Here is a 23,451-nt window from a genome sequence, read left to right on the forward strand (position 1 = left end):
CAGTACTTTGGCCACCTCATGCGAAGAGTTGACTCTTTGGAAAAGACTCTGATGCTGGGAGGGATTGGGGGCGGGAGGAGAAGGGGATGACAGAGGATGAGATGGCTGGATGGCATCACTGACTCGATGGACGTGAGTCTGGGTGAACTCTGGGAGTTTGTGATGGACAGGGAGGCCTGGCGTGCTGCGATTCATGGGGTCGCAAAGAGTCGAACACGACTGAGCGACTGAACTGAACTTGCTTTACCAGGAAAATCTTCAGAGTGAGAAGGTAGAACCTGCTCCTTTTCTGATAAGCATGTTAGGACAAGCCTTGCTTATTTGGATTGCCCCAGGCAATTAGTGACTGCTGTCAGTTATGCATCCCAAGCATAGTGTCTTATCTCTGGAGGATCTTTCCCACATACTCATCTTACATTCCTAGTAACTGATACAGTGCCAGGCAAGTAGTAAGCACTCAGTGGATATTTGTTAACTGAATGAATTAATAACAGTCAGTCTTACATGGAATGCTTAACTCTCCATGAATTTAGTTCATGCTTTTATAATATTTATCTAAAGCTTGAGTAGTAGAATAAAACTGGATCAGAAAGCTTCTAAGTTAAGCAAGAAACTTAGCAGTCATGTATGTGTGATTGAAGGCTGATAGTGGAACTTAGTCAGTGTAAGACAAAGGGAACCCTTATCTGAAAGAGGTTAATTCTGTGAATTTCCTCTGTAAGAACATGGTCAAAGAGAAAGAATGGGTACCTGGCCAAGCAGCAGCTGGTGCATCTGTTGATAAATATGTGTGTCATTTGGGTTGGTTGTAGTAGTGCAAGCCAAAAGGAAAAAGCAAATCACTCTTCCTTTTCCCATTTTTAATAGTGAGTTAATTTCAAAGTGTGAAAACATTTCTGCAGCTGCCACTAAAGTTGGCAAATATTTTTCTAAAGGAATAGTACATTTCAGAAACAAATTTCTCATCTTAACAGCCAGCATATTTCTGGCTGTTGTATTTGCTCGCAAACATTTCAAATTGAGAAATATTTATTTTAAATGTCTTGGAGATACCAGTATTTGGAATTTTACAGACCACGAATCCTTCGTCCATGGGGAAATGCTTCCCAACAGAAACAAAATTGCACATACAGCTATGTTACTTGAAACACTTGACAAAAATCCTGTTACAATCAGTGAGATCCTGCACTCACCAGGCAGCATGAGATCCTGCACTCACCAGGCAGCACCTGAAATGTCCAACTAGGACGTTTTCCCAGATGTTTCAGTCATTTCAGAATTTGGCCAGTGAACATGCAACCATTTTGGCCACAGCTCAGTAGTACTAGTAAGGCTTGGTAAATTTAATACAATTCGTCTGTCTTCTTCATCCTTCCTTTTCTTCCAGAATGGTTTGGGACCACAGTTCCTCTGGAACATTGAAAAATCCAAGAAAAAAAATTATTATAAGTGGAAATAGGCATTTTACCTTAAAATACATTTCAGAAGACGCTTGAGGACAGTTCACTTTTTTGTGGCCAAGGGTTCTGGCCATTTGGGGAGAAAAAAACAATCTTGTCAAAAGTGGAAGGAAAGGAAACAATTCAAATGGAGATATCAAAGAGGATATTATAACTTTTAAAAAATACCTTGTACCCAGGAGGACCTAAATTTCAGAATTATTTTTATTTGTGTATGTATTAAAAGACATCCTTGTAAAATACACTTTCTGAGTTTTGGTTTGCTTCCTTATTTGGTTATTTAGTTTTTTCATTTTTTTACCCTGTTCACAAAGAATTCAAGATGACCACAGCAAATATATATGAGAAAGAGACTGTATGTCAATAAAAAGTAAAAACAAAAAAACAAGATAAAGGCCAGGGAAAAACAGATATAACTAGCACCAACGTAATTGCTACAATTTGACCTTAGAGTTAGCTCTGTGTTTCTAGACATCCTAGGTGAAAAAGGAACACTAATTATATGGTTCTTGTTTTCAGAAAGGAAAACAATAACAAAAATAATACAGAAACAACCACAAGAAAACCCAACCCATGTCTCCAAGGAAATGAAATATTTCCTAGCATTAAATTATTAAAAAAAGAAATTTAATGGAGGGCTTCCTACCAGGCAAATGAGAGTTGTAGAGACAGTGTCCTCCATTACATCGCTGTCATTTGTTCAGTTGTTTACTCGTACCTCAGACATTTATTGTGGAGCACTTTATGCCACATACTGTGCTCGGTGACAAAGATACGACAGTGAGCCATACGTAGTCCCTTTCTTAGAGCTCACAGTCCAGAGTCTCAAGAAGACCCAGGGCCAATGGATCTGCTCCAAAAGGCCAATGGATCTGCTCCTCCCTCAGCAGTGGAATTTGTGAGGGTTTCTCCATGTTAGCAGGAATTTGAAGTTGACATTTCAGGACCTACAGCCTCTGCCGAAATGCCAGGATGCTTGCAGTTTACTCTGGCATGAACTCCTGGGAAGAGATTAGTACGAACTAGGTGATCTAGGTGATCAAGACAGGGCTCCCACTGTCTTGCCTGGGTGCAGGGCTGAAGTTATTCCTGGAGTGGGGACCAGAGTAACTGATCTGTTAGTCACACAGCTACTTCTTGGGGAAGTAGCCAGTTTCCTGAATGGCAAGTGGAACTACCTAATTCCGTTTCTTTGCACTGTTTGTTTGGAAAATTTCAGCAATTTATATATAATGATTTTAATGGCTTTTTGAAGTTGTACTTAATAGGTGGTGTTTAAGTTGTCCTCTTTTCATTTTTATGTGCCAGCAATTTATGGAACATCCAATTTGTGCTGCTGTAATGGGAGGGGACTGGGACAGAGAGGAATAAAAACACCCTCAGATCCTGGACTGCTGATCTTCAAGAGAGAGGAGACTGATGGTCAGGGAATGGGGACATGTGGGAGAGGCAGAGTAGGACTATATTCACAAAGAATGTAATTATTGAAAACATGTTCTTGAGTGCAAAGAGTTCTTAAGAATATATATTTTTTGTGAATAATAAACCAATTTATGCCCTTTAGTACCGTGTGTGTGTGTGGTAGTCACTCAGTCATGTCCAATAATGGACTATAGCCTACCAGGCTCCTTCTGTCCATGGATTTCTCCAGACAAGAGTACTGGAGTGGGTAGCCATTCCCTTCTCCAGGGGATCTTCCCAAGCCAGAGATCTAACCTGGATCTCCCACGTTGCAGGTAGATTCTTTACCATCTGAGCCACCAGGGAAGCCCTCCACCTCCCCTAGAGGCATTGCTAATCCATTGCTTCTAGGCAAGACTCCCCATTGACTCAGGGTCTCCATGGGAATGAGGCTACAGGTGATATGTACTTAGTTCAAGAAGATGGGAGAGGGGCAAACAGAACATGACTAATCGAGTGGGTCACGAAGTCATTCCTAATGTTTTAGGAATGCTTCACTTTGTTGTCTATAAATTAGATCTCTTCCTAGAGCTTACAACTGGAATCTAGATATCTTCAAGCAACTGGACATTGAAAAATATTAAAAAGATCTCACTTGCTAAAAGCACGTAAACTTCACCCTCCACTAATACGTTTTTCTTTCTCACCAATGGAGAACAACTTGCATTTGTGTCTCACTTTGTAAATTTCAACATGCTACATATGTTGTCTCATTGTATCCAACAAGACTGACATTGTCCAGCAATGTCAAGCAAGTCTGAGTTCATTTAACTCACTTATCTGTACTCTCTCTTATTCTAGAGAAAGTTTGAAGCAGTTTGCCAAGAAACAAAATTCAATAGAAAAAAAGCTGGCGAGGGTATTGCAGCAAGGAAAAAATGAGTAAATGCATAAAGCCAGTGGGGAGCACCTTGTTTTCTGTAAAGTCATTTGTAGTTGCTAGATCTGGGCTATACCAGCCAAAATAAAGAGAGGGAAACTTTGTTTATAAAAATAACATGGTCATTAGATTAAAAGAATGAATGCTCAGGGTCACAGTTTTTCTTGGTACTGAGACCCGAGAATTTTCCACACTGTGTTCTCATAAAAGGAGGTTGTCCTCCTGAACTCCTGTGTAAGAAGTACAACGGTAGGTCTCTTTGACTGTTTTCTACAATATCCTGTTCGGTAAGGCTTACGGGATTATGCCAGAGTACATTTTAATAAAAGCGATTCTCTGGGGGGAATAAAACAATACAGTTCAAGTTCACAGCTCCCTGGTGGCTGGACCGGATCCAAAGACCACATCCAGGAATGGAGAGTGTTCAGTCTTTCAAACGTTCCTCCAGGAATATTATTTCTTGTAATCCAAAGTTTTTAAATGCACAGCAGAGAACTTTGGGTTAGATTCTTTGGCAAGAACGTGAAAGCCTATGAGTTGGCTCAAACAGAATCATTTCACAGATGAAGAAACGGGACCTTGGAGAAGCTGATGATTTATCAAGGCCATGAGGTCGGTGGCAGAGCTGGGACCAGGGCCAGGTTCTTCCAACTCTACGTCTAAGGCTCTTTCAACCATTTCATCTCTCCTGTCTAACCTCAGTAGAATTCCAGGTTCTTCCAATTCTACATCTAGGGATCTTTCAACCATTACACCTCTCCTATCTAACCTAAGAAGAATTTATTACAATTTAAAAATGTTTACAGTGAATATTTCTTAATGATGTTTTGTTTTATATCATATTTACCACTTATTATAAACTTTATTAATAACTTATTTGATTCATAATGGGTCAACAGATGGCAGAATAGTTTAAAATCTGCAAATGTAAAATGATCCGAGAAGAGGAAATCAGTTAGGATACATGTTTTAGAGAATCCTCATTTAATTTGTTGTTCAAGAAAATAACTAAAAGTTTGGTCTGGGAAAAAAAATGAATGACTGTTTCTAACATATACAATGTACTTCCTACTTAGATGTTAACTTTTTAGAAGAATGAGTCATTAACTGTAGAGCTGAAGTCCTACCTTCTCACTTTTTTGCCCTCCACCTTGAAATGGGTGGGTGTCATTTCCCAGCATGTTTCTGTTTTTTTACCATATACATATGTGTGTGTTTAAAATTTCATGTGTTTCATATGAAATACATAAATGGCTTCATAGTGTATCAGTCCTTTTGCACTTTTTCTGCCCCTACCCCCCAACATTTTAGTTTTTTACAAAGCTTTTTATTTTGTATTGGAGTATAGCCAATTAACAAATGTTGTGATATTATTAGTTTCAGGTGAACGACGAAGAGATTCAGCCATATATATACATGTATTCATTCTCCCCCAAACTCCCTTCCCATCCAGGCTGCCACATAACATTGAGCAGCGTTCCAAGGGCTATATAGTAGGTCTTCAACATTTTAGTTTTAATGTATAACCTTGCTGATACTGGTCATTCATTTTAGCTGCGGAATAGTCTTTCCTTGTATGAATCAACTATAGTTTATCCACTCTCCTATTGATGGGATTCAACTGTTTCCATTTTTTCTGTTACATATATTGAACCTTCTTGAAGATAAGTCCTTGTGTGTGCAATTTTAGAGCATTTTTTAATCGGCAGAGGTTCACTAGTTGTTGCTCCTCTTATCTGAGCATCAGTCAGATGCTGTGTGCTCCTGGGACATCCTTGCAACCAAAATTATGTTTGGGTCCATTTGCCGCTGGTGCTGATCCAGTCTCTGTGCATCTTCAGTGCCCTCCAGCTTCTTGTGTGTCTGTCTGCTCGGTTTGCTCCTGTTCTCTACTAGGGCCTGTTTTAAGCACCTTTCATTTCTTAAGAACCCTACACAACTCTAGCTCCCTCACACCCAAGAGATGAACTGACATCTTATTTTCCTGAGAAAAATGAGGTCATCTGCTGAGAGCTCCCTCTATCCTTCTCTTCCAGACTTCTCAGCATTTCTATCTAGAGGAATTTTCTGTGCAAATCATAAGTGCTTTGTGATTCTCAGACCCCAAATTGGAACTCTGTCTTATGGGGAGCTGCAAAAATCACTAATTAGTGACAAATCACTAATTCAAATACCCTCTGCCACCAGCCTCCAGTTCTAGCTTAATACCCAAAGTGAGTACCTCACTGTGACGGTTCTTCAGTTTCCCTCAGTCATCAGTCTGTGCTCCTTCCTCTGTCCATTCACCTCTTCCTGTCTTCACGTCCCCTCTTTCTATTTCACCCTCCCTGTAGCTCCCACCCTGGCCCTCTCTTCTAGAATCCTGCTTTTTCCTGCTCAGATCTGCTGCGTGGCAGTCATCCTGGGAACTTCCCTTTATTCTTTCTGTTCTGTATCTACTCTGTTTTTTCCATGTTTACTTTAGTTTTCTATTTTGTTGGAACACTTCCCTTCCTCTTTCTATTTTACTTTCTTATTCTGTTGGAGTAACCTTTTCTAGCAGCTTTCTAAGAGCCAGAGCATAGGAAATAAAGTTTCTGGAGCTTTGCATGTCAAGAAATGATTGTTTTCTACCCTAACACTTAATTAAAACTTTAGCTGGATATAGACTGTAGGTTGAAAATAACTTCCTATCTGATTTCTAAAAATTGTGTTAATACACATAACATAAAATTTACCCATTTAACTGTTTTTAGATGTATAGTTTGGTGGTATTAAGTACATTCATATTGTTGTGTAACAACAATTACCACCATACATTTCCAGAACTCTTTATCTTCCAAAACTGAAAGGCTATACCTATTAAACAATGGGTTAGCTAAATTTAATTAAAAGTTAATTAAAACAATTAACATCTCCCTCCCCCAACCTCTGGCAACCACCATTCTACTTATGTATCTATGAATATGAGTACTGTGGGGACTTCATATAAGTGGAATTATACAGTCTTTATCTTTTTGTTACTGGCTTATTACACTTAACATGATGTTCTCAAATTTGCTGTCGTGTTGTAGTATGTGTCAGAATTTCTTTCTTAAAGTTGAATAACAGTCTGTTGTATATACATGCCACATTTTGTTTATCCATTCACCCATGTATGAACACTTGGGTTGCTTCTACCTTTTATCCATTGTGAATAATGCTGCTGTCTTGATGAAAGTGAAAGTGGAGAGTGAAAAAGTTGGCTTAAAGCTCAACATTCAGAAAACGAAGATCATGGTATCCGGTCCCACCACTTCATGGGAAATAGATGGGGAAACAGTGAAAACAGTGTCAGACTTTATTTTTGGGGGCTCCAAAATCACTACAGATGGTGACTGCAGCCATGAAATTAAAAGACGCTTACTCCTTGGAAGGAAAGTTGTTATGCTATGACCAACCTAGATAGCATATTCAAAAGCAGAGACATTACTTTGCTAACAAAGGTCCGTCTAGTCAAGGCTATGGTTTTTCCTGTGGTCATGTATGGATGTGAGAGTTGGATTGTGAAGAAGGCTGAGCGCAGAAGAATTGATGCTTTTGAACTGTGGTGTTGGAGAAGACTCTTGAGAGTCCCTTGGATTGCAAGGAGATCCAACCAGTCCATTCTGAAGGAGATCAGCCCTGGGATTTCTTTGGAAGGAATGATGCTAAAGCTGAAACTCCAGTACTTTGGCCACCTCATGCGAAGAGTTGACTCATTGGAAAAGACTCTGATGCTGGGAGGGATTGGGGGCAGGAGGAGAAGGGGACGACAGAGGATGAGATGGCTGGATGGCATCACTGACTGAATGGACATGAGTTTGAATGAACTCTGGGAGTTGGTGATGGACAAGGAGGCCTGGCGTGCTGCGATTCATGGGGTCACAAAGAGTCGGACATGACTGAGCAACTGAACTGAATATGAGTGTAAAAAAAAAAAAATCTCTTTGCGATTCTGCTTTCAATTCTTTAGTGTATGTACCGAGAAGTGGAATTGCTGGATCATCACATGGTAATTCTGTTTTTAGTTTTTTAAGGAACTGCCATACTGTTTTCCATAGCAGCTACACCATTTTTACATTCCTGCCAAGGGTTCTGATCTCTCCACATTCTTGCTAACAGTTGCTATTTTCTACCTTTTTTCTTTTTGATAGTAGCCATCCTAATGGGTTTGAGGTGGTATCTCATTGTAGTTTCAGTTTGTACTTCCCTTATGATTAATGATGTTGTGCTCAAGACTGCTGCCCATTTTAATTGGGTTGTTCACTTTGTTGTTGTTGATGTGGGGGAGTTCTTTATATATAATGGATGTTAATTTCTTATCAGGTAAATAATTTGCAAGTATGTTCTCCCATCCCATGGGTTGCCTTTTTACTCTGTTAATTGTGTCCTTTGAGGAACAGAAAAATTAAATTTTATTGTAGTTGAATTTATTTTTCTTTTGTTGCTTGTGCTTTTGGAGTCATATCCAAGGAATCATTGTGAAATCCAATGTCATTAAACTTTTGCTCAGTGTTTTTTTTTTTTTTTAATAATCTTATTTATTTGTGTCCTTATGACTGTTCTGGGTGTTTGTTGCTCCACAAGCTTTTCTCTGGTTGCAGTGAGCAGGAGCTATTCTCCAGTTGTGGTGCACAGGCTTCTCATTGTGGCGGCTTCTCTTGTTGAGGAGCAAGGCTCTGGAATGCGTGGTCTTCAGTAGTTGAGACATGTGGGCTCAGTAGTTGCGATTCCCTGGGCTCAGTAGTTGTGGTGCATGGGTTTAGTTGCTCTGAAGCATGTGGGCTCTTCCCAGATGAGGGATCAAACCCTTGTCTCCTGTGTTGGCAGGCAGATTCTTTACTGCTGAGTCCCAAGGGAAGCCCCTGCCCTATGTTTTTTTCTACAAGTTTTATAGTTTAAGCTCTTATGTTTAGATTTTCTCAGAATTTTTAAGATGTTTCTGTCTTCTGTCATCCAGCATGACTTATAAAGAGTCTGATGCTCTTCCGATTCTTTTTCCTTGGTGTATGGTATGGTTTTTATACTCTGGGAAGTTCTTTACTCTTGCTATTCTGAAATTTTGCAACCATGTGTTTTGCTGAGAGTCTTTAAAAATTTTTATTTTCTTGGCCACTCATTGTGCTTTTATAATACTTGTTCTTTAGTTCTAGAAAATCCTACATTACTTCTTTGATAATTTGCTCCCTCTGTTTTCTTATTTGGATGTTAGAGCCACTGGATGGGCCCTTTAAATTTTCTATTTTTTTTTTCTATTTTTCTTCATTTTGTTTATCGGAGATGTCCTTATTTAATTTTCTAACCCTTTTATTGATCTTTTAAAATACACCACTTAAATTTTTTTTTCATAGTACACTGTTCCTGTCTTATTGTCTTGCCAAACTCCATCTTCCTGGTCTGAGTTGATCCTGTTGACTGAGTTTCCCATGGGACATGAAACATTTACTTTGAAAAAAAAATGGAGTATGCACAATCATCTGGGTTCAGAGCTGATGTCTGATGTACATCTGATATTTCAAACCTGGAAATTTTGCTTTGCCCTCAAACCTGCTCCAGCTGCAGCCTTCTCTGTCTGGCTCAACTCATGGCCTCTTCCTCCTTTCTGTTGCCTAGGTCAAAAATTTAGGAGTCATTTTTTATTCATCTTTTTCTCTCACATGTGACATCAAATCAATCAGAAAATCTTGTTGGCACCATCTTCAACATATACTTAGAATGACCACTTATTCCTTCTGTTTATACAGCCTCCGTCTTAGCCATCATCATCTGGCTTACTGTAATAACCTTTTCCTCCCAGCATTTTAATATGAAAATTATAAAACATCCAAAAATTTGAAAGAATTTTATATAAATAGCCATATTCTTAATTCCTAGGTTCCACCTTTAACATTTTACCACGCTTGCTTTTTCATTTATTATCTATCTGTGCCTTCCTCTGTCCATCTGTTCTATGATAATCTTTTCATTAGTCTCCCTGCTTCATTCCTTGTCCCATATTTTGTTTCCACACATCAATCCAAATGATAGTTTAAGTCCGGTTGTATCTCTTCTCTGCTCGGAACTCTGCTATGGCTGCCCATTTCACTGTTACTAACTCTGTGGTCTTTTGATCCTAAAAAGGAAAATTGCCTTGGTAATTTTCAGATTCCTAGGAAATTGTGGATTCATTCTGAGTTTCTGTGTGATATTGCCCTTTGTTTCACTGACAATGGAATTGACTTTTCTCTTGGAAGAAATAGAACAAATGGTAGTGCTTGTTCAGAGGGCTTCGATTAAAATCTTTATACGTTCATTCCTGCCAAGGTCATTTTCTTGCATTTTGCTTTCCATTTCAGCATATGTAAGTGTGAGTGTTATAAGCAAGACTAAGTCTAATTTCACAAGGGCTTTGCAAAATTAATTTTGTCTAATAGAATATGCTTTTGCTTTGATATTGTTAAAAATCAATGGTTAAAGAAAGAGCTAGTGAAATGTGTCAGCATGCAGAACAAAACTTTAAAATACATCTCCTGTTATATAGTGCATTGTCATGTGAAGGAGAAAAATGGAAAAATGTTGATTCTGTTTGCAACTGATATTGATAGCTTTTATCAGCTTTAAAATAAAGTTCATTTTATGGTGTCACTTCTAAAAAAATTCAATTACCAATTTCGTTTTTTCTTTCTTTTCTTTCCTACACTTGCTGGTTCTTCCAGGTTCCTCTTTTGTGTTTGTTTCGATCTCTTTCTTTCATTCTTGGAGGCTCTCTTTAAATGTCTGGTGATCTTTGGTAATATAATCATTCAAGAGTGAAGGATGATAAAACCAATTAGTGGAAAATCATAGTAGCATGATTTGGCATGGAACTGACTTTCCTATTGAGGAACCCAAAATATCAGTCTCTAGAGGTCTTTTCTGGAAAAGGCAATGGCACCCCACTCCAGTACTCTTGCCTGGAAAATCCTATGGACAAGGAGCCTGGTAGGCTGCAGTCCCTGGGGTTGCTAAGAGTCAGACACGACTGAGCGACTTCACTTTGACTTTTCACTTTCATGCATTGGAGAAGGAAATGGCAACCCATTCCAGTGTTCTTGCCTGGAGAATCCCAGGGATGGCGTAGCCCTGGTGGGCTGCTGTCTATGGGGTCGCACAGAGTCAGACACGACTAAAGTGACCTAGCAGCAGCAGCAGCAGCAGCAGCAAAGGTCTTTTCTAAGGGCTTCACTTTCTCTGGAAAAGGATCCTCTGAAATCCCACCTGTGGGTAGAGCAAGTAGTTTGGGGAGCAGGTCCATCTGCCAGTGCTCATGAAGTAGGTGGGGTAGGTGAGGGCTTGGAGTCCTGCTGTTGTTGTGTACACTTGTCTGAAATCTTGCTCCAGTCTTGATGTTCAGCACACTCAGTTCCATTCATTTTCAGGCCTGTGTTTCATCTTCAACTTCTGCAGTATCTCACTACCAATCCTAGACTTCTTTGGGATGCTTCAGAGATACAGGTGGAGAAGCTAGAGTTAATACAAAAGCCAGGAATCTTTGGCAGCAGTTCAGGAACAAAGTCATGGGGTCTGGCTTCCCTGGTGGCTCAGACAGTAAAGAATCAGCCTGCAATGTGGGAACTTGGGTTCGATCCCTGGGTTGGAAATATCCCCTGGAGGAGGAGATGGCAGAGGAACCTGGTGAGCTACAGTCCATGGGGTTGCAAAGAATTCTAAAACATGACTGAGCAACTAAGCACAGCAGAATGGGATCATGGGCAGAGGTGATGGCAAAAGGAATTAATATATATATGAAAAAAACCCAAACCACTGCCAGTACTTACAACTTAAAGATCTCTTCAGGTTTTTGGGGAGACTGGTATTATGGTAGTAACAAAGACAGGGAACTTTTGCTGGGGGGATGATGAGCTTTAAAAATTGGATTGTGGAGTACTAGGGCAGAATTTCTAGGTTAAAATAGGCCGATGAAAATGAAAAACAATTACTCTCTGAATGCATGCTTTCTAGATTTGTGCTGATTTCACACATCAGGTTTTATAGCATTGGAGGTTTTTATCCTTGTGTTTTTACTCTTCATTTTTATATTGTCATTAGCTTTTAATTTTTACTGCCAGTTAAGAAATGGGCTAATCTGGATAAAGTCATTTCCTGGATTGCAGTAAATGCTGTTTATATACTGTAGCACATCTACCATAGTAAGCATTTAGTAGATGTTAGTTACTGCTGTAGTTTTAAGTTTCATGTGCTTCACTGAAATCCAATACGTAAAATGTGTATTATTCCCTTTCTGTAGCGGTGGACACTGCAGTTCAGAGCATTTGGGACTTGGCTGGGGCTTCCATGGTGACTCAGCTTGTAAAGAATCAGCCTCGAGTGTGCGAGATGTGGGTTCAATCCCCGGGATGGGAAGATCCCCTGGAGAATGGAAAGGCTACCCACTCCAGTATTCTGGCCTGGAGAATTCCATGGACTGTATAGTCCATGGGGTCGCAAAGAGTCAGACATGACTGAGCAACTTTCACAAGGCCAACAGAAGACTCTCTCAGGAAGGTGGCTACATTTGCTCAGAGTTATCATGGTGGTAGTGGGTGGTTTAGCAGCACAGTTGGTATTGGCTGGTGAGTGACACTGCTTTGTTGTGAAGTAGCAATATCATATCCAGAGAACTGCTACATGTTTGTTTTCTAAAAGTGTGGTGGATAATTAAGATGGATTATTCCGGCATTTTGTGCTGGTCATTAGAAAAATAGTATCTGAAAGCAGATAGGAGAGTGGGCCTTAAAAATCAATGGATCTGGTAATTTGCATCAATTGCTTCTGGTTAAATAAAGATGAAAAGATAAGTAATAACAGAATTAGGAAAAGTTAATGGGAAAAAGGTGAAGGAACTTATTGCAAATATGTCATCAACTTTTCTTCTGTGAGCTTGTAGGCAGACTGGAGTTAATAATTGTCAGCTGCTAGGACAAGCTCGATATCTTAACTGACAAAAGGGAGATCCATTACAATTCCTAGCTGGACCATAAATAACATGCTGCAGCTGAAAGAACAAAAAACAGAACAGCGAGGTACCCCAGGGAAAATGTTGACATTTAAACCACTCTGTTAAAGAACTACCTACATGTACTTAACATGTCCTGCTCTGGTACATACACCTTCCGATCAAATTTTGAAGATGACATAAAAGTCCCTTTCTCCCCACTGACTGTGCTTTTTTCAGTGCTGTTAGAACAGCAGGGCTCATTAGCAAACTGCATAATAATGGAAAACGAAGCCTTTTGAACTACCAAAAGGACTTTCAGCAATCCTTTCTACAAATTTCTGACAAACTCAAGAGTTTTTCTAATATCCCATTTGTGTCAAGAGAGTATTTTTCTCATTATGAAGCTATAGATATACAGTTTCATAGTAAATGGATTGGAGAACCGACCCTGAACTAAGTAATACCTTATTCCTCGCTTGTCACTTCATCAAAATAAAAGCGTTTTTCTTATTGCAGCAGAAATAGGCATTCATCACTTGAAATTTTAAAAATACAGATAAGTGAAAGGAAGAAAATATTTAATAAAAATCACTAATAACTCCATCAATTAGAAAAAGATTTCTATTCAGATTTCACTTTTGAGTTGTAAAAATTCTAATCATACTAATCTGAAGTAAAAACCAAGATTTCTTTAAAAAGGAAACTGCTCTAGTGTTTTGAGGTTTTAGAGATACCGGATGCATATTAAGATATATTGCATAAGCAAACCACAGTCATTTTAAAATAGCTTATGCCATTTATAAAAGCACATGCATTAATTTACATGGATTTTAAAAATACAGTTTCGCATGCTTCTACTTGATCTTTGAGTCTTCAATGCCACTGCATGAATTCTTTACCTAATCTCTGGTGTGTCCCTGAAAATGATTCATTATTTTCCTTCCGAACCGTGATGTTACATAATTGTAACCTTTATCTGAAAAGGAAAAGTAAGGCCATGAGGACTGCATGGGAAGAGACCGCGTTTGTCTTGTAATCCCACCAATGAAGGCGGCCTTTGTGCTCCGCATGGGGAAGGCAAGTGGCAGGATGGCCCTCTGGATTTTAACTGATAGACACTTGTGACTCATTGAGTACCTGGCCCAGCCTCATTCCTCTTTCTGCTTTCCCTTTCTCATACTCTTTCTAGCTTCTCAGTTTGGATCCAGAGACATCTCTCAAAGCTTTTCTTCTCTATTCTGTTCCAGTTTTTCACGAGCCCCATTTAGTAAGTATATTCCTCTCTGGAGATGTTAACTGTTTCTCACCCAAAACAATTACATTGGAAATGTCATCATACCTTGTCTTCAGTCAGATCCTCCTGACCTCTGTAGCATGTTTTGATAAATAATTGTACTAAAACAATATTTGGATCAGTAATCTAACACTTGTAATTGATTCCACCTTCATAGCTTGGTTTTACTTTTTTCTTTTTTCTAAAATTTTTTTTGGCTGCACCCCAGCTCGCTGGATCATAGTTCCCCAACCACAGGCCCCTGTACTCCAACCCAGGCCCTTGACAGTGAGAGCACGGAGTCTTAACCACTAGACCACCAGGAAGTTCCCTGGTTTTACTTTTTATTTACGTTTTTTAGAAACCCTAGAAAAATTCGTAAAAATTATTACATTTTATTGACTTGTTCATTAATAAAATTTCACTGTTAAAAACAGAAATGTCTGAGACAAATAGTTAATTTTAAGGTCTATACTTTCTTTTTACAAATACTTTTTTTTCCTATGGCTTTAAGATAGAAAACAGTGGATCCTACATGCCAGTCTAGCACAGGAACATTTTCTTGATTCTCTGGTTATCAATTTGCTGTCTGTGGTTCTGTTTTTAAGTTTTTTCTCCTACATTTGATATTTTATATTTATTTAATATTGAATGGCAATGAGTAGCTCTCAGAGACATTCTTATTAATACCCCTATATTAGCCTAATAATGCTTACAGGACTATTTGGAGTGAGATGCTGTTTTATATTAAGTACACTGCTGGTATCACATCTGTCTCTGATTCATGTGATGGGATGTGCCCTCTCCTTTGCTTCCATAGCACCTTCTACATACATTTCTTAGAAAAATTCTTTCAATATGTGTTCACTTGTCATTCTCAAAAGATTGAATTCCTTAAGAGCAGTGCATAGCATATATAAATGCTAGCTGAGTAAGTGAAAGAAGGAATTAATGAAATGTAAAGAGTCGACTCATTAGAAAAGACTCTGATGCTGGGAAAGATCGAAAGCAAAAGAAGAGAGCAGCAGAGGATGAGATGGTTAGATAGCATCACTGACTCAATGGTCATGAATCTAAGCAAACTCTGGGAGATAGTGAAGGACAGAGAAGCCTGGTGTGCTGCAGTCCATGGTGTCACAACCAGCTGGACACGACTTAGCAATTGAACAACAAAGCTAGCTATATGAGGTACCAACCTGTTTTAGCTAAGAGCATGAACTCTGAAACCAAAACCACGTGGATTCAAATCTCAACTCCATCATTTAGTACGGTATGTCCACGGACAGGGCTTCCCTGGTGGCTCAGCTGGTAAAGAATCTGCATGCAATGTGGGAGACCTGGGTTTGATCCCTGGGTTGGGAAGGTATGTTTATGACATTTGTGCATCTCAGTTTTGTCATTTCAAATATGGGATAATTACCGTACCTAACTCATACAGTTGTGCTTAGAACAGTATCTCTATATAAGTAACTATCTCTGTACAGTATCTCTATACAGTAACTGCTGTATGTGTGTTTGCTACTATTGCTATTGTCCTTCTATTTAATAGCCCTGGCGTGGAATAGCAGGTGCCATTAGGAAATTGATTCTGGAATTCAGGTTTTCTCCTGTCATCATGAAGAAGTATTTTCTTTCCACTTTGGGTTCAGGAGCTTTCGGTATGGAAAGAGGCAGGGGCGGTCTTTAGTACATCAAAAACTGAGGACATTTGTACCTTTATCAATCATCAGCCTGCACAGACTGGCCAGAACTAACAAGGAGCTTTTTATTTCAATCAGAATTGTATCAACTTAGCATAGGAACAGGAGAAGGAAACGGCAACCCACTCCAGTGTTCTTGCCTGGAGAATCCCAGGGATGGGAGCCTGGTGGGCTGCCGTCTATGGGGTCACACAGAGTCGGGCATGACTGACGTGACTTAGCGGCAGCAGCAACATAGGAACAATGTTACCTCAGGGAGACTCTGATTCGTCTTACTTCCGAGGATAAAACAAATTAATTATTAATTAATAAGCATAGTTTCTTTGGTAGGTAAAAATCTTTAACAACAGTGATGCATGGGAGAGATGATAAAGGAGCTTTAGATAAACAGAGTAGGAAGACAGGATTGAAAGATTTTTGAAGTCTGGCTCAACTCTTGGATATTTAATGATTTTTGTTCTTGTTATTTTGAAAAAGTGGTTTATTAGATATGATTGATTGTATCTAGCTCTTGGCCTCAGGTTTATTTATTTTTTAGTTCCCCTCCTCAACATTTTATTATGAAGAATTTCTAATATACATCAATGTTGAAAGATTTAACAGTGAATACTCATGTGTTCAACACAAAGATTCTGCCATTATTGGTTTTCTATACTTTGTTGATTACGTATCTGTACACTTAACCATCCCTCTTTCCATCCTGATACATTTTGTCTTCTTGTATATTTGGTTAGGTTTATTTTGATAAGAAAGTCATCATCTGAATGGGAGAAGTCAATGATTTATTCTCAGCCCCCAGGATAGTAATAGCATACACATACATGAAGCAGTACTTTTAAAACGTTGATGGTAAGAATTACTCTTACTGGAAGGATTTCTTAAGAGTCAAAGTGGGGGTAGAGTAAAAAATGTGAGAGCGAGTGAGAGTGAAAGTCGCTCAGTGGGGTCCGACTTTTTGCTACCCCATAGACTATACAGTCCATGGAATTCTCCAGGCCAGAATACCGGAGTGGGTAGTCTTTTCCTTCTCCAAAGGATCTTCCCAGCCCAGGGATCGAATCCAGGTCTCCCGCATTGCAAGCATATTCTTTACCAGCTGAGCCACAAGAGAAACTCAAGAATACTGGAGAAAAATAAGGACTTGGGAAAATAACTCAGTAAGTAGGTAACCCATGAAAACATTCTTTTTCATACAGTATTTTTAGTTTCACATTGCAAACTACACAGAACCAATTCTTATTGTTTTTAGTAAATGACAACCATCATGGAGCAGAAAAGGAAGTAAGTTAAATGGAAAGTTTTAAAATCCTTATAGGTGGAGGATAATAATATAATACAAAGACCTAAGATATCAGTTTGTGTCAGCTTTACATCCTCTGGACAACTTTCAGAATGTAATTGTGTAGCTTTCCTTTTCACTGGTAGTACAGATTCCACAATGCTAGCCCTTGTGGAGTTCTGCCCGCAACTCTGAAGGGCCTGAATAGATCATAGGGCAAAATCTTGATTATGATTCAGAAAAGAAGGCGTAGTCACTTTGTTCCTCATGAACTAAGCAAACACTCACTAGAAAGCTGTGATTCTTTTGGAGGGCGATTTCTGGTTGCTGTTGTTTTCTGACAGTGCATGTTTACTGGAAATGCAGAGCTGCAGAGTACTAATGAGCATTTATCCCTTCTATTTTTAGTTCACTTCTTTAACTGAGATGAACATGATATAATCTCACTGAGTCAAAGGATGGCATCTAGTCCTGTGCTTCCCACCGAAGACCAACAGGTTTCCTTGGGCATTGATGATCTCCATTTTTCATTGCAAGGTAATTAAGATTGGTTGGGGTAACCCCATGGCAACTATGCAAACCTCACTGTCACCTGTTCACAAATTGTATGGCTTTCTGTCTCTGTTATGGTAAAATCTATACATGTTGTTGTTGTGTTAGTCGCTCAGTTGTGTCTGACTCTTTGCAACCTCATGGACTGTAGCCTGCCAGACTTCTCTGTCCATAGAATTCTCTAGGCAAGAATACTAGAGTGCATAGCCTTGCCTTCTCCAGGGGATCTTCCTGACCCAAGGATCAAACCCTGGTCTCCTTCATTTCAGGCGGATTCTTTACCATCTGAGCCACCAGGGAAGCCCAAAATGTATACATATGTCTGTATTTTTCCATTTGTAGAAGCTTTAAGTATACTTCAGTATCTTTATTGCTATCTCAGCTGCTTAGGAAAATAAGGAATACCTAAAAGGAATTTGGTATTTTGGTTTTTTACTCTTCAGTGCATGTGTTTTTTTTGCAATGAAAATTAAATAGTTAATCATAGTTCACTTGTCATTGTTTACACTTATTTTACATCTTTTTGTAAATCCTCTTTTAAATGTAATATGCTATTTTTGTCCTAATAAAAAGGAAAAACAGTAATACTAAAAGTGAATGAACTTCCAGTCACATGAATTATATGTGAATTTATGTGAGTACTGTCTATTTTTTTCATGCTTTTTGGCAATCTTTGTTATGTATTTTGAAAATTCATTAATCACTAGACTCTACCTTTGTTGCAAATCTTAGAGCCAAGTAAAGTTAGCTAGTGTAAAAAAAATAAGGCTATAGCAAGTCTTTGAAAATATTTATGTAACTCTGTGTTTTAAAGTAGTATAAAGATTATTGACAGTATTATGTAACATTCTTAGAATGTCACTTAGAAGCCATAGCCATAGGTTTGAGTCACTTGTTTTTTAAATTTTTTAATTTATTATTCTAAAATTGAAATATAACAGACATACAACAATGTATCAGTGTCAGGTGTACAATACAACAAAATTCAATATTTGTTTACCTTGTGAAATAATCACCAAAATAAGTCTAATTAATATCTGTCATCTTACATAGTTGCAGAATTTTGTTCTTGTGATGAGGACTTTTAAGATTTACTCTCTTAGCAACTTTTAAATATGTAAAATAAAGTATTGTTAACTATAGTTGCCGTGCTTTGCATGTGAGTAACAATAACTCATGTGACCTAAAACGTGTCAGGAAGATAGTGCATCAGTAAATGGTCAGGTAAATCCAGTTTCTTTCTTTTTCCTGAATCAATTGATCCTGATATTTATTTATTTATTTTTTTGGTTCCGGTTTTATTGAGATATAATTGATGTACAGCACTGATGAGTTGAGGGTGTACAGCCTAATGATTTGACTTATATAAATCATGAAATGAATATCATAGGTTAGTGAACATCCATCATCTCATATAGATGCAAAATCAAAGAAATAGGAGAAATTTAGTTCTATTTGATGAGAACACTTAGAATTTACTCTCTTAACAACTTTCATTTGTACCATAGAATAGTGTTAATTATATTTATCATGTACATTACACCTCTGATACTTATTTATCTTAGACCATGTGAAAGTGAAAGTGAAGTCGCTCAGTCGTGTCAGACTCTTTGCAACCCCATGGACTGTAGCCTACTAGGCTCCTCAACTAGACTTACTTTAGTGGGCCTTTTGAAACTTATAGATATATTTAATTACTGTGTTATGTAACAGGAGCTAATATAGTGTTGGAAGTCAATACAACTTCAAAAACAACCAAACATACAAACTCATAGGAAAAGATCAGACTTGTTACCAGTTGTGGCAGTGGTGGTGGAGTTGGCTGAAAGCAGTCACAAGGCGCAGACTTCACCTGTGGTGGATTCATTTTGATATTTGGCAAAACTAATACAATTATGTAAAGTTTAAAAATAAAATAAAATTAAAAAAAATAATAATAAAGGTAAACCTAATTTCAAATGCTGGCTCTGACACTTACCAGTTCTTTGAACTTAGATAAGAGACTTTATCTTTTTTGAGTCTCCGTTTCCTCGTATTTAAAATATGGGTGATAATGCCTATCTTGCCCCTGCGCTTTGAGGATGAACATTATGCAGGCTTAGCACAATGCCTGCCAGATACAGAGTAGGAACTGAGTAAATGCATCATAATTTCTTTGTATATATTGCAGTTAAAGTCTTTGTTCCAAAGGATTTTTGTGCAGGAACACAAGGCTAGAGTAGAAACTGTATGCTGGATAGGAAAAAATTGTAAACCAGAAGTCTGGTTTTCATTGACTTGTGTTTTGTTTTGTTTTGACATTCCTGTTCAACTCCGGGAAATAGTGGAGGTCAGAGGAGCCTGGTGTGCTGCAGTCCGTGGGGTCACAAAGAGGCGGACATGACTTAGCGACTGAACAACAACAACAACAGTTCAATGGCTTTGCATCACATGTACAATGAAGTCTAAACTTTGTGGTGTGGCTCACACATACTGTTTGCTGTGCACCTTTCCCTGTGCCCTCCTCTCCTACAAGCACCCTGTTCTCCAGTCCCACAGGCCCCTGAGGAGTCGTACCCACACCACCCCACCGACTGCTTGTGTGCTTATGTTAAGGTGGTTGCCACTCCCTTGCCATCTCCTCCCACAAGAGTCCAGCTCATCCAGTCCTCCCATGTCCCTGTTCATCCCAAACTTAGCCAGACTCAGCCTCCTCCACAAGCCCCACTCTTCCTCTGGCTAAGATTTACGCTTCTCTTTTCTCCCATAGCGGAGAAGGCAATGGCACCCCACTCCAGTACTCTTGCCTGGAAAATCCCATGGACGGAGGAGCCTGGAAGGCTGCAGTCCATGGGGTCTCTGAGGGTCGGACACGGCTGAGCGACTTCACTTTCACTTTTCACTTTCATGCATTGGAGAAGGAAATGGCAACCCACTCCAGTGTTCTTGCCTGGAGAATCCCAGGGACGGGGGAGCCTGGTGGGCTGCCGTCTATGGGGTCACGCAGAGTCGGACACGACTGAATTGACTTAGCAGTTTCTCCCATAGCACCTACTTTAGCACTTATAATAGTGTTCATATTATAAGTGTTATATTTAAAAATGCTTTCTTCCCCATTGCAGAGTTTTATGTAGCATGCTCTAGCTTACACATCACCCTTTTGTACATTATCTCATTTGATCCTCACACCCACACTGTAAGGTAGATATTGTATCTTCCAGATACAGGGAAGGAAGCTGTGGCTCACAAAGGTGGAATTACTCTCCCAGGGTTACACAGCTAGTGAGCAGCAGAGCTAGGTTTTGACCTGGAGCATAGCTCTCTTTCCACTGCACCACACCCACTCTGACACAGTTCAGAGAACAACCTGAAAGAGGAAATTTCCCTAACAACTTTCTTTGGAAAGTGCACATAAATCTTAGCTTTAATTTTAGTCAACCCATAGCAAACTTTTATTTTTTTAATTTTTACAGCCAATATGGATGGGCATTTTTAAGTAACATTAATCTCAGGTTCACAAATAGCTCAAAATAATGAACAAATTACTGGTAAATGAGTGTTTCCTATAGCATGTTTTTAATAAAATTTGGTTATTACAGTTTGCTTTACAGTAGGAGATGAGTGTGGGCTGTTTGGCAGTGGAAATGTGATATACATGTGCTGCCAGTGTGAATGATTTGCCTTCATGGTCTTTTTAGAGGAATGTAGAGCTGGGTATATTGCTCTATAGGGGGAGAGGTGGAAAGCCAACACTATAATGTAGTTGGCTTTACACGAAACAAGAGCTGCTCACATTAGCTACGTACCCTCAATGGAGGAGTTCCCGTGACTGTAGAATGAAGGCTTAACGGTGAAATAAATGGGTTTCCCAAAGTTAAGTTCTATATTGTTATTAGCAGATTTACAATGATTCTTCTGGCCTGAATTCTTTCTTGTTGAAAGAGAGAAAGAAAGCAAGGAGGAAGAGAAGAAGGAAGGAAAGAACTTGCATGTACTTCTGACGGTAACTTTGGTTTCGTTGCAGGATTGTTAGCTATGTAGACAAAAAATTGATAGATAACATTATGAACATTAGTTACTTCCAAACTGCAGGCTGTTGGCAGTAGTCTTAAAAGCATTCAGCTCTGTCCACTCTGTAAGCCGACTTGTATTTCACAAAATTCACATGTGCTTAATGATCCTTGGAGTAATAGGAAAAAGAGATTTTATGTAAAATGAGAGGCTCAGGATGACTGCTCATAAGGAAGAAAGAGGCCTATTTAACTAACAATGCCTGTTTTATTTTAACCAAAAACTTACATAAGATGAGACAATTACTGCAGCCACACCTTGCCTGCAAATAATATGCTCAAGGAAAGAATAAAATGCGTGCATTGAAATGTGGTGAATCATTGTTGATATGCTATGAAAACAGGTATCTTATGTGTTCAAGGACAACAAGGCATCAGACCTAAGGAATCAGGCAGTGCCTTGCTGAAATTCATAGAGCAGGACAATAAACAAGCAACTTTGTCTTTCTCTTTGTTCATCATTTGTGTGATCTTTGAGAAAATGTCTTTATGGAGGGATTTTTAAGGGTCCTTTTTGTAAAGAGAGATTTGTGTTTTCTTAGTGTAATGAGGATAACAGCATTGAAATGGTTGGCTTTTGGGGAGGAAAAGGAAATGGAGTTTGTGAATTTGAGAATTTATGAATTTGATTAATGTAAAAAAATGGAATTTATTTTAGTTTAGTGCATTTTGTGCTACTATGGATGGTGCACATTTGAAATAAATTATATATATGAAAGTTCAAGCTATTTAAAATGAGAAATAAATGGCTGCTATTTGCTTAACCGAGGTTTCCATTATAGAATTTCTTTATACCTTTCCATTGGATTTCTTACTTGGCAAAATGATAGGTGCTTCCTTCCCTTTTATCCTAAGAGAATAGTAACTACATCTTTTTTTGTCTGAAATAACATCTCTGCTAAGCTCGTCAGGTGGGGAAAGTTATGTTCAGAGGATAATTCTTTGATGTATCAGGCAGATATGATTATAGAAGCAGCAAGGGGTAAAGTTGAATAATACCACTGAGTTTTCAAGTTGTATGGGATTTTCTTTGCTATTCTGTTTAATTTTGAGATGAAAGGAGGAATCCCTTCAGTAGCATTTCTGAGATGAAGATTCTGGAGGGAGTTGAATTCAAGCTAAGAAGTTTGAGGATTATGCTTTTAGGTAGCGGGTAGCTATGGGTCTTGAGAAGGAGAGGACAGGGTCCATGGTCAGAATTGTGCTTTAGGGGACTAATCTGACTTTGAGGTATGGGAAGACTTGAGAGGGATGAGAAAGGGAAGTTGGAGAAACTGACTAGAGAGTTCTACTCAGTACTCTGTGGTGACCTAAATGGGAAGGAGATCTAACAAAGAGTGGATAAATGTAGGGGTATGACAATTCAGCTAGCTGTTCAGCAGAAAAGTAACACAACACTGTAAAGCAACTGTAGTCCAATAAAAATTAAGTAAAAAAGAAAAGCTTTGCAAATATCTGGGTGTTGAGTAATATTGGCTTGGATTCAGGTGACAGCAGTGAGTAGGAGAGTACGAGACAGATAAGAAACTATTAGGTGGACTCTGCAATTATAATATGTAATATAATATGACTCTGCAAATATTGACTATGAATAATAAGATGGAGAAGAGCCAAAGTTAGAAGCTGAGCAGCTTGAAATAAAGCAGTAGCAACTAAAATGTCCAAAGACCTCCCTTTTGAATTAGTGTGTTTTCACTATTTTATAATAGCACCAAATAATAAGACCATTAAATACTATTTTATATCAATGTGTTTAAAATAAATTGTTGCAGATAAAAGATCCTGTTTTCAAAGAAACTCTTTCTTGACAACTTCCTATGTCGTGGAAAGCTTAAAAGCAT

At 38.7% G+C, this 23,451-nt stretch overlaps 1 protein-coding gene across 8 annotated transcripts in view; it reads left to right on the plus strand.

Annotated features, from left to right (window-relative positions):
- The window catches only part of SYNE2 (spectrin repeat containing nuclear envelope protein 2), a 327,458-nt gene that overhangs the window by 35,892 nt on the left and 268,115 nt on the right, over positions 1-23,451 (plus strand). For 6 of the 8 annotated variants that reach the window (XM_055538301.1, XM_055538305.1, XM_055538307.1 and 3 more), the window contains exon 2: positions 17,418-17,546. In XM_055538301.1, coding sequence (XP_055394276.1) covers positions 17,468-17,546 — 79 coding nt within the window. In that variant the 5' untranslated portion in view covers positions 17,418-17,467. Of the gene's footprint in view, positions 1-13,981; positions 14,025-16,746; positions 16,888-17,417; positions 17,547-23,451 lie in introns of those variants that run through there. The other 2 variants (XM_055538303.1, XM_055538304.1) reach the window with 2 other exon arrangements.

The sequence above is a fragment of the Bubalus kerabau genome, chromosome 10 (genome assembly GCF_029407905.1).
Source record: "Bubalus kerabau isolate K-KA32 ecotype Philippines breed swamp buffalo chromosome 10, PCC_UOA_SB_1v2, whole genome shotgun sequence".
In the NCBI taxonomy this organism is placed as follows: domain Eukaryota; kingdom Metazoa; phylum Chordata; class Mammalia; order Artiodactyla; family Bovidae; genus Bubalus; species Bubalus kerabau.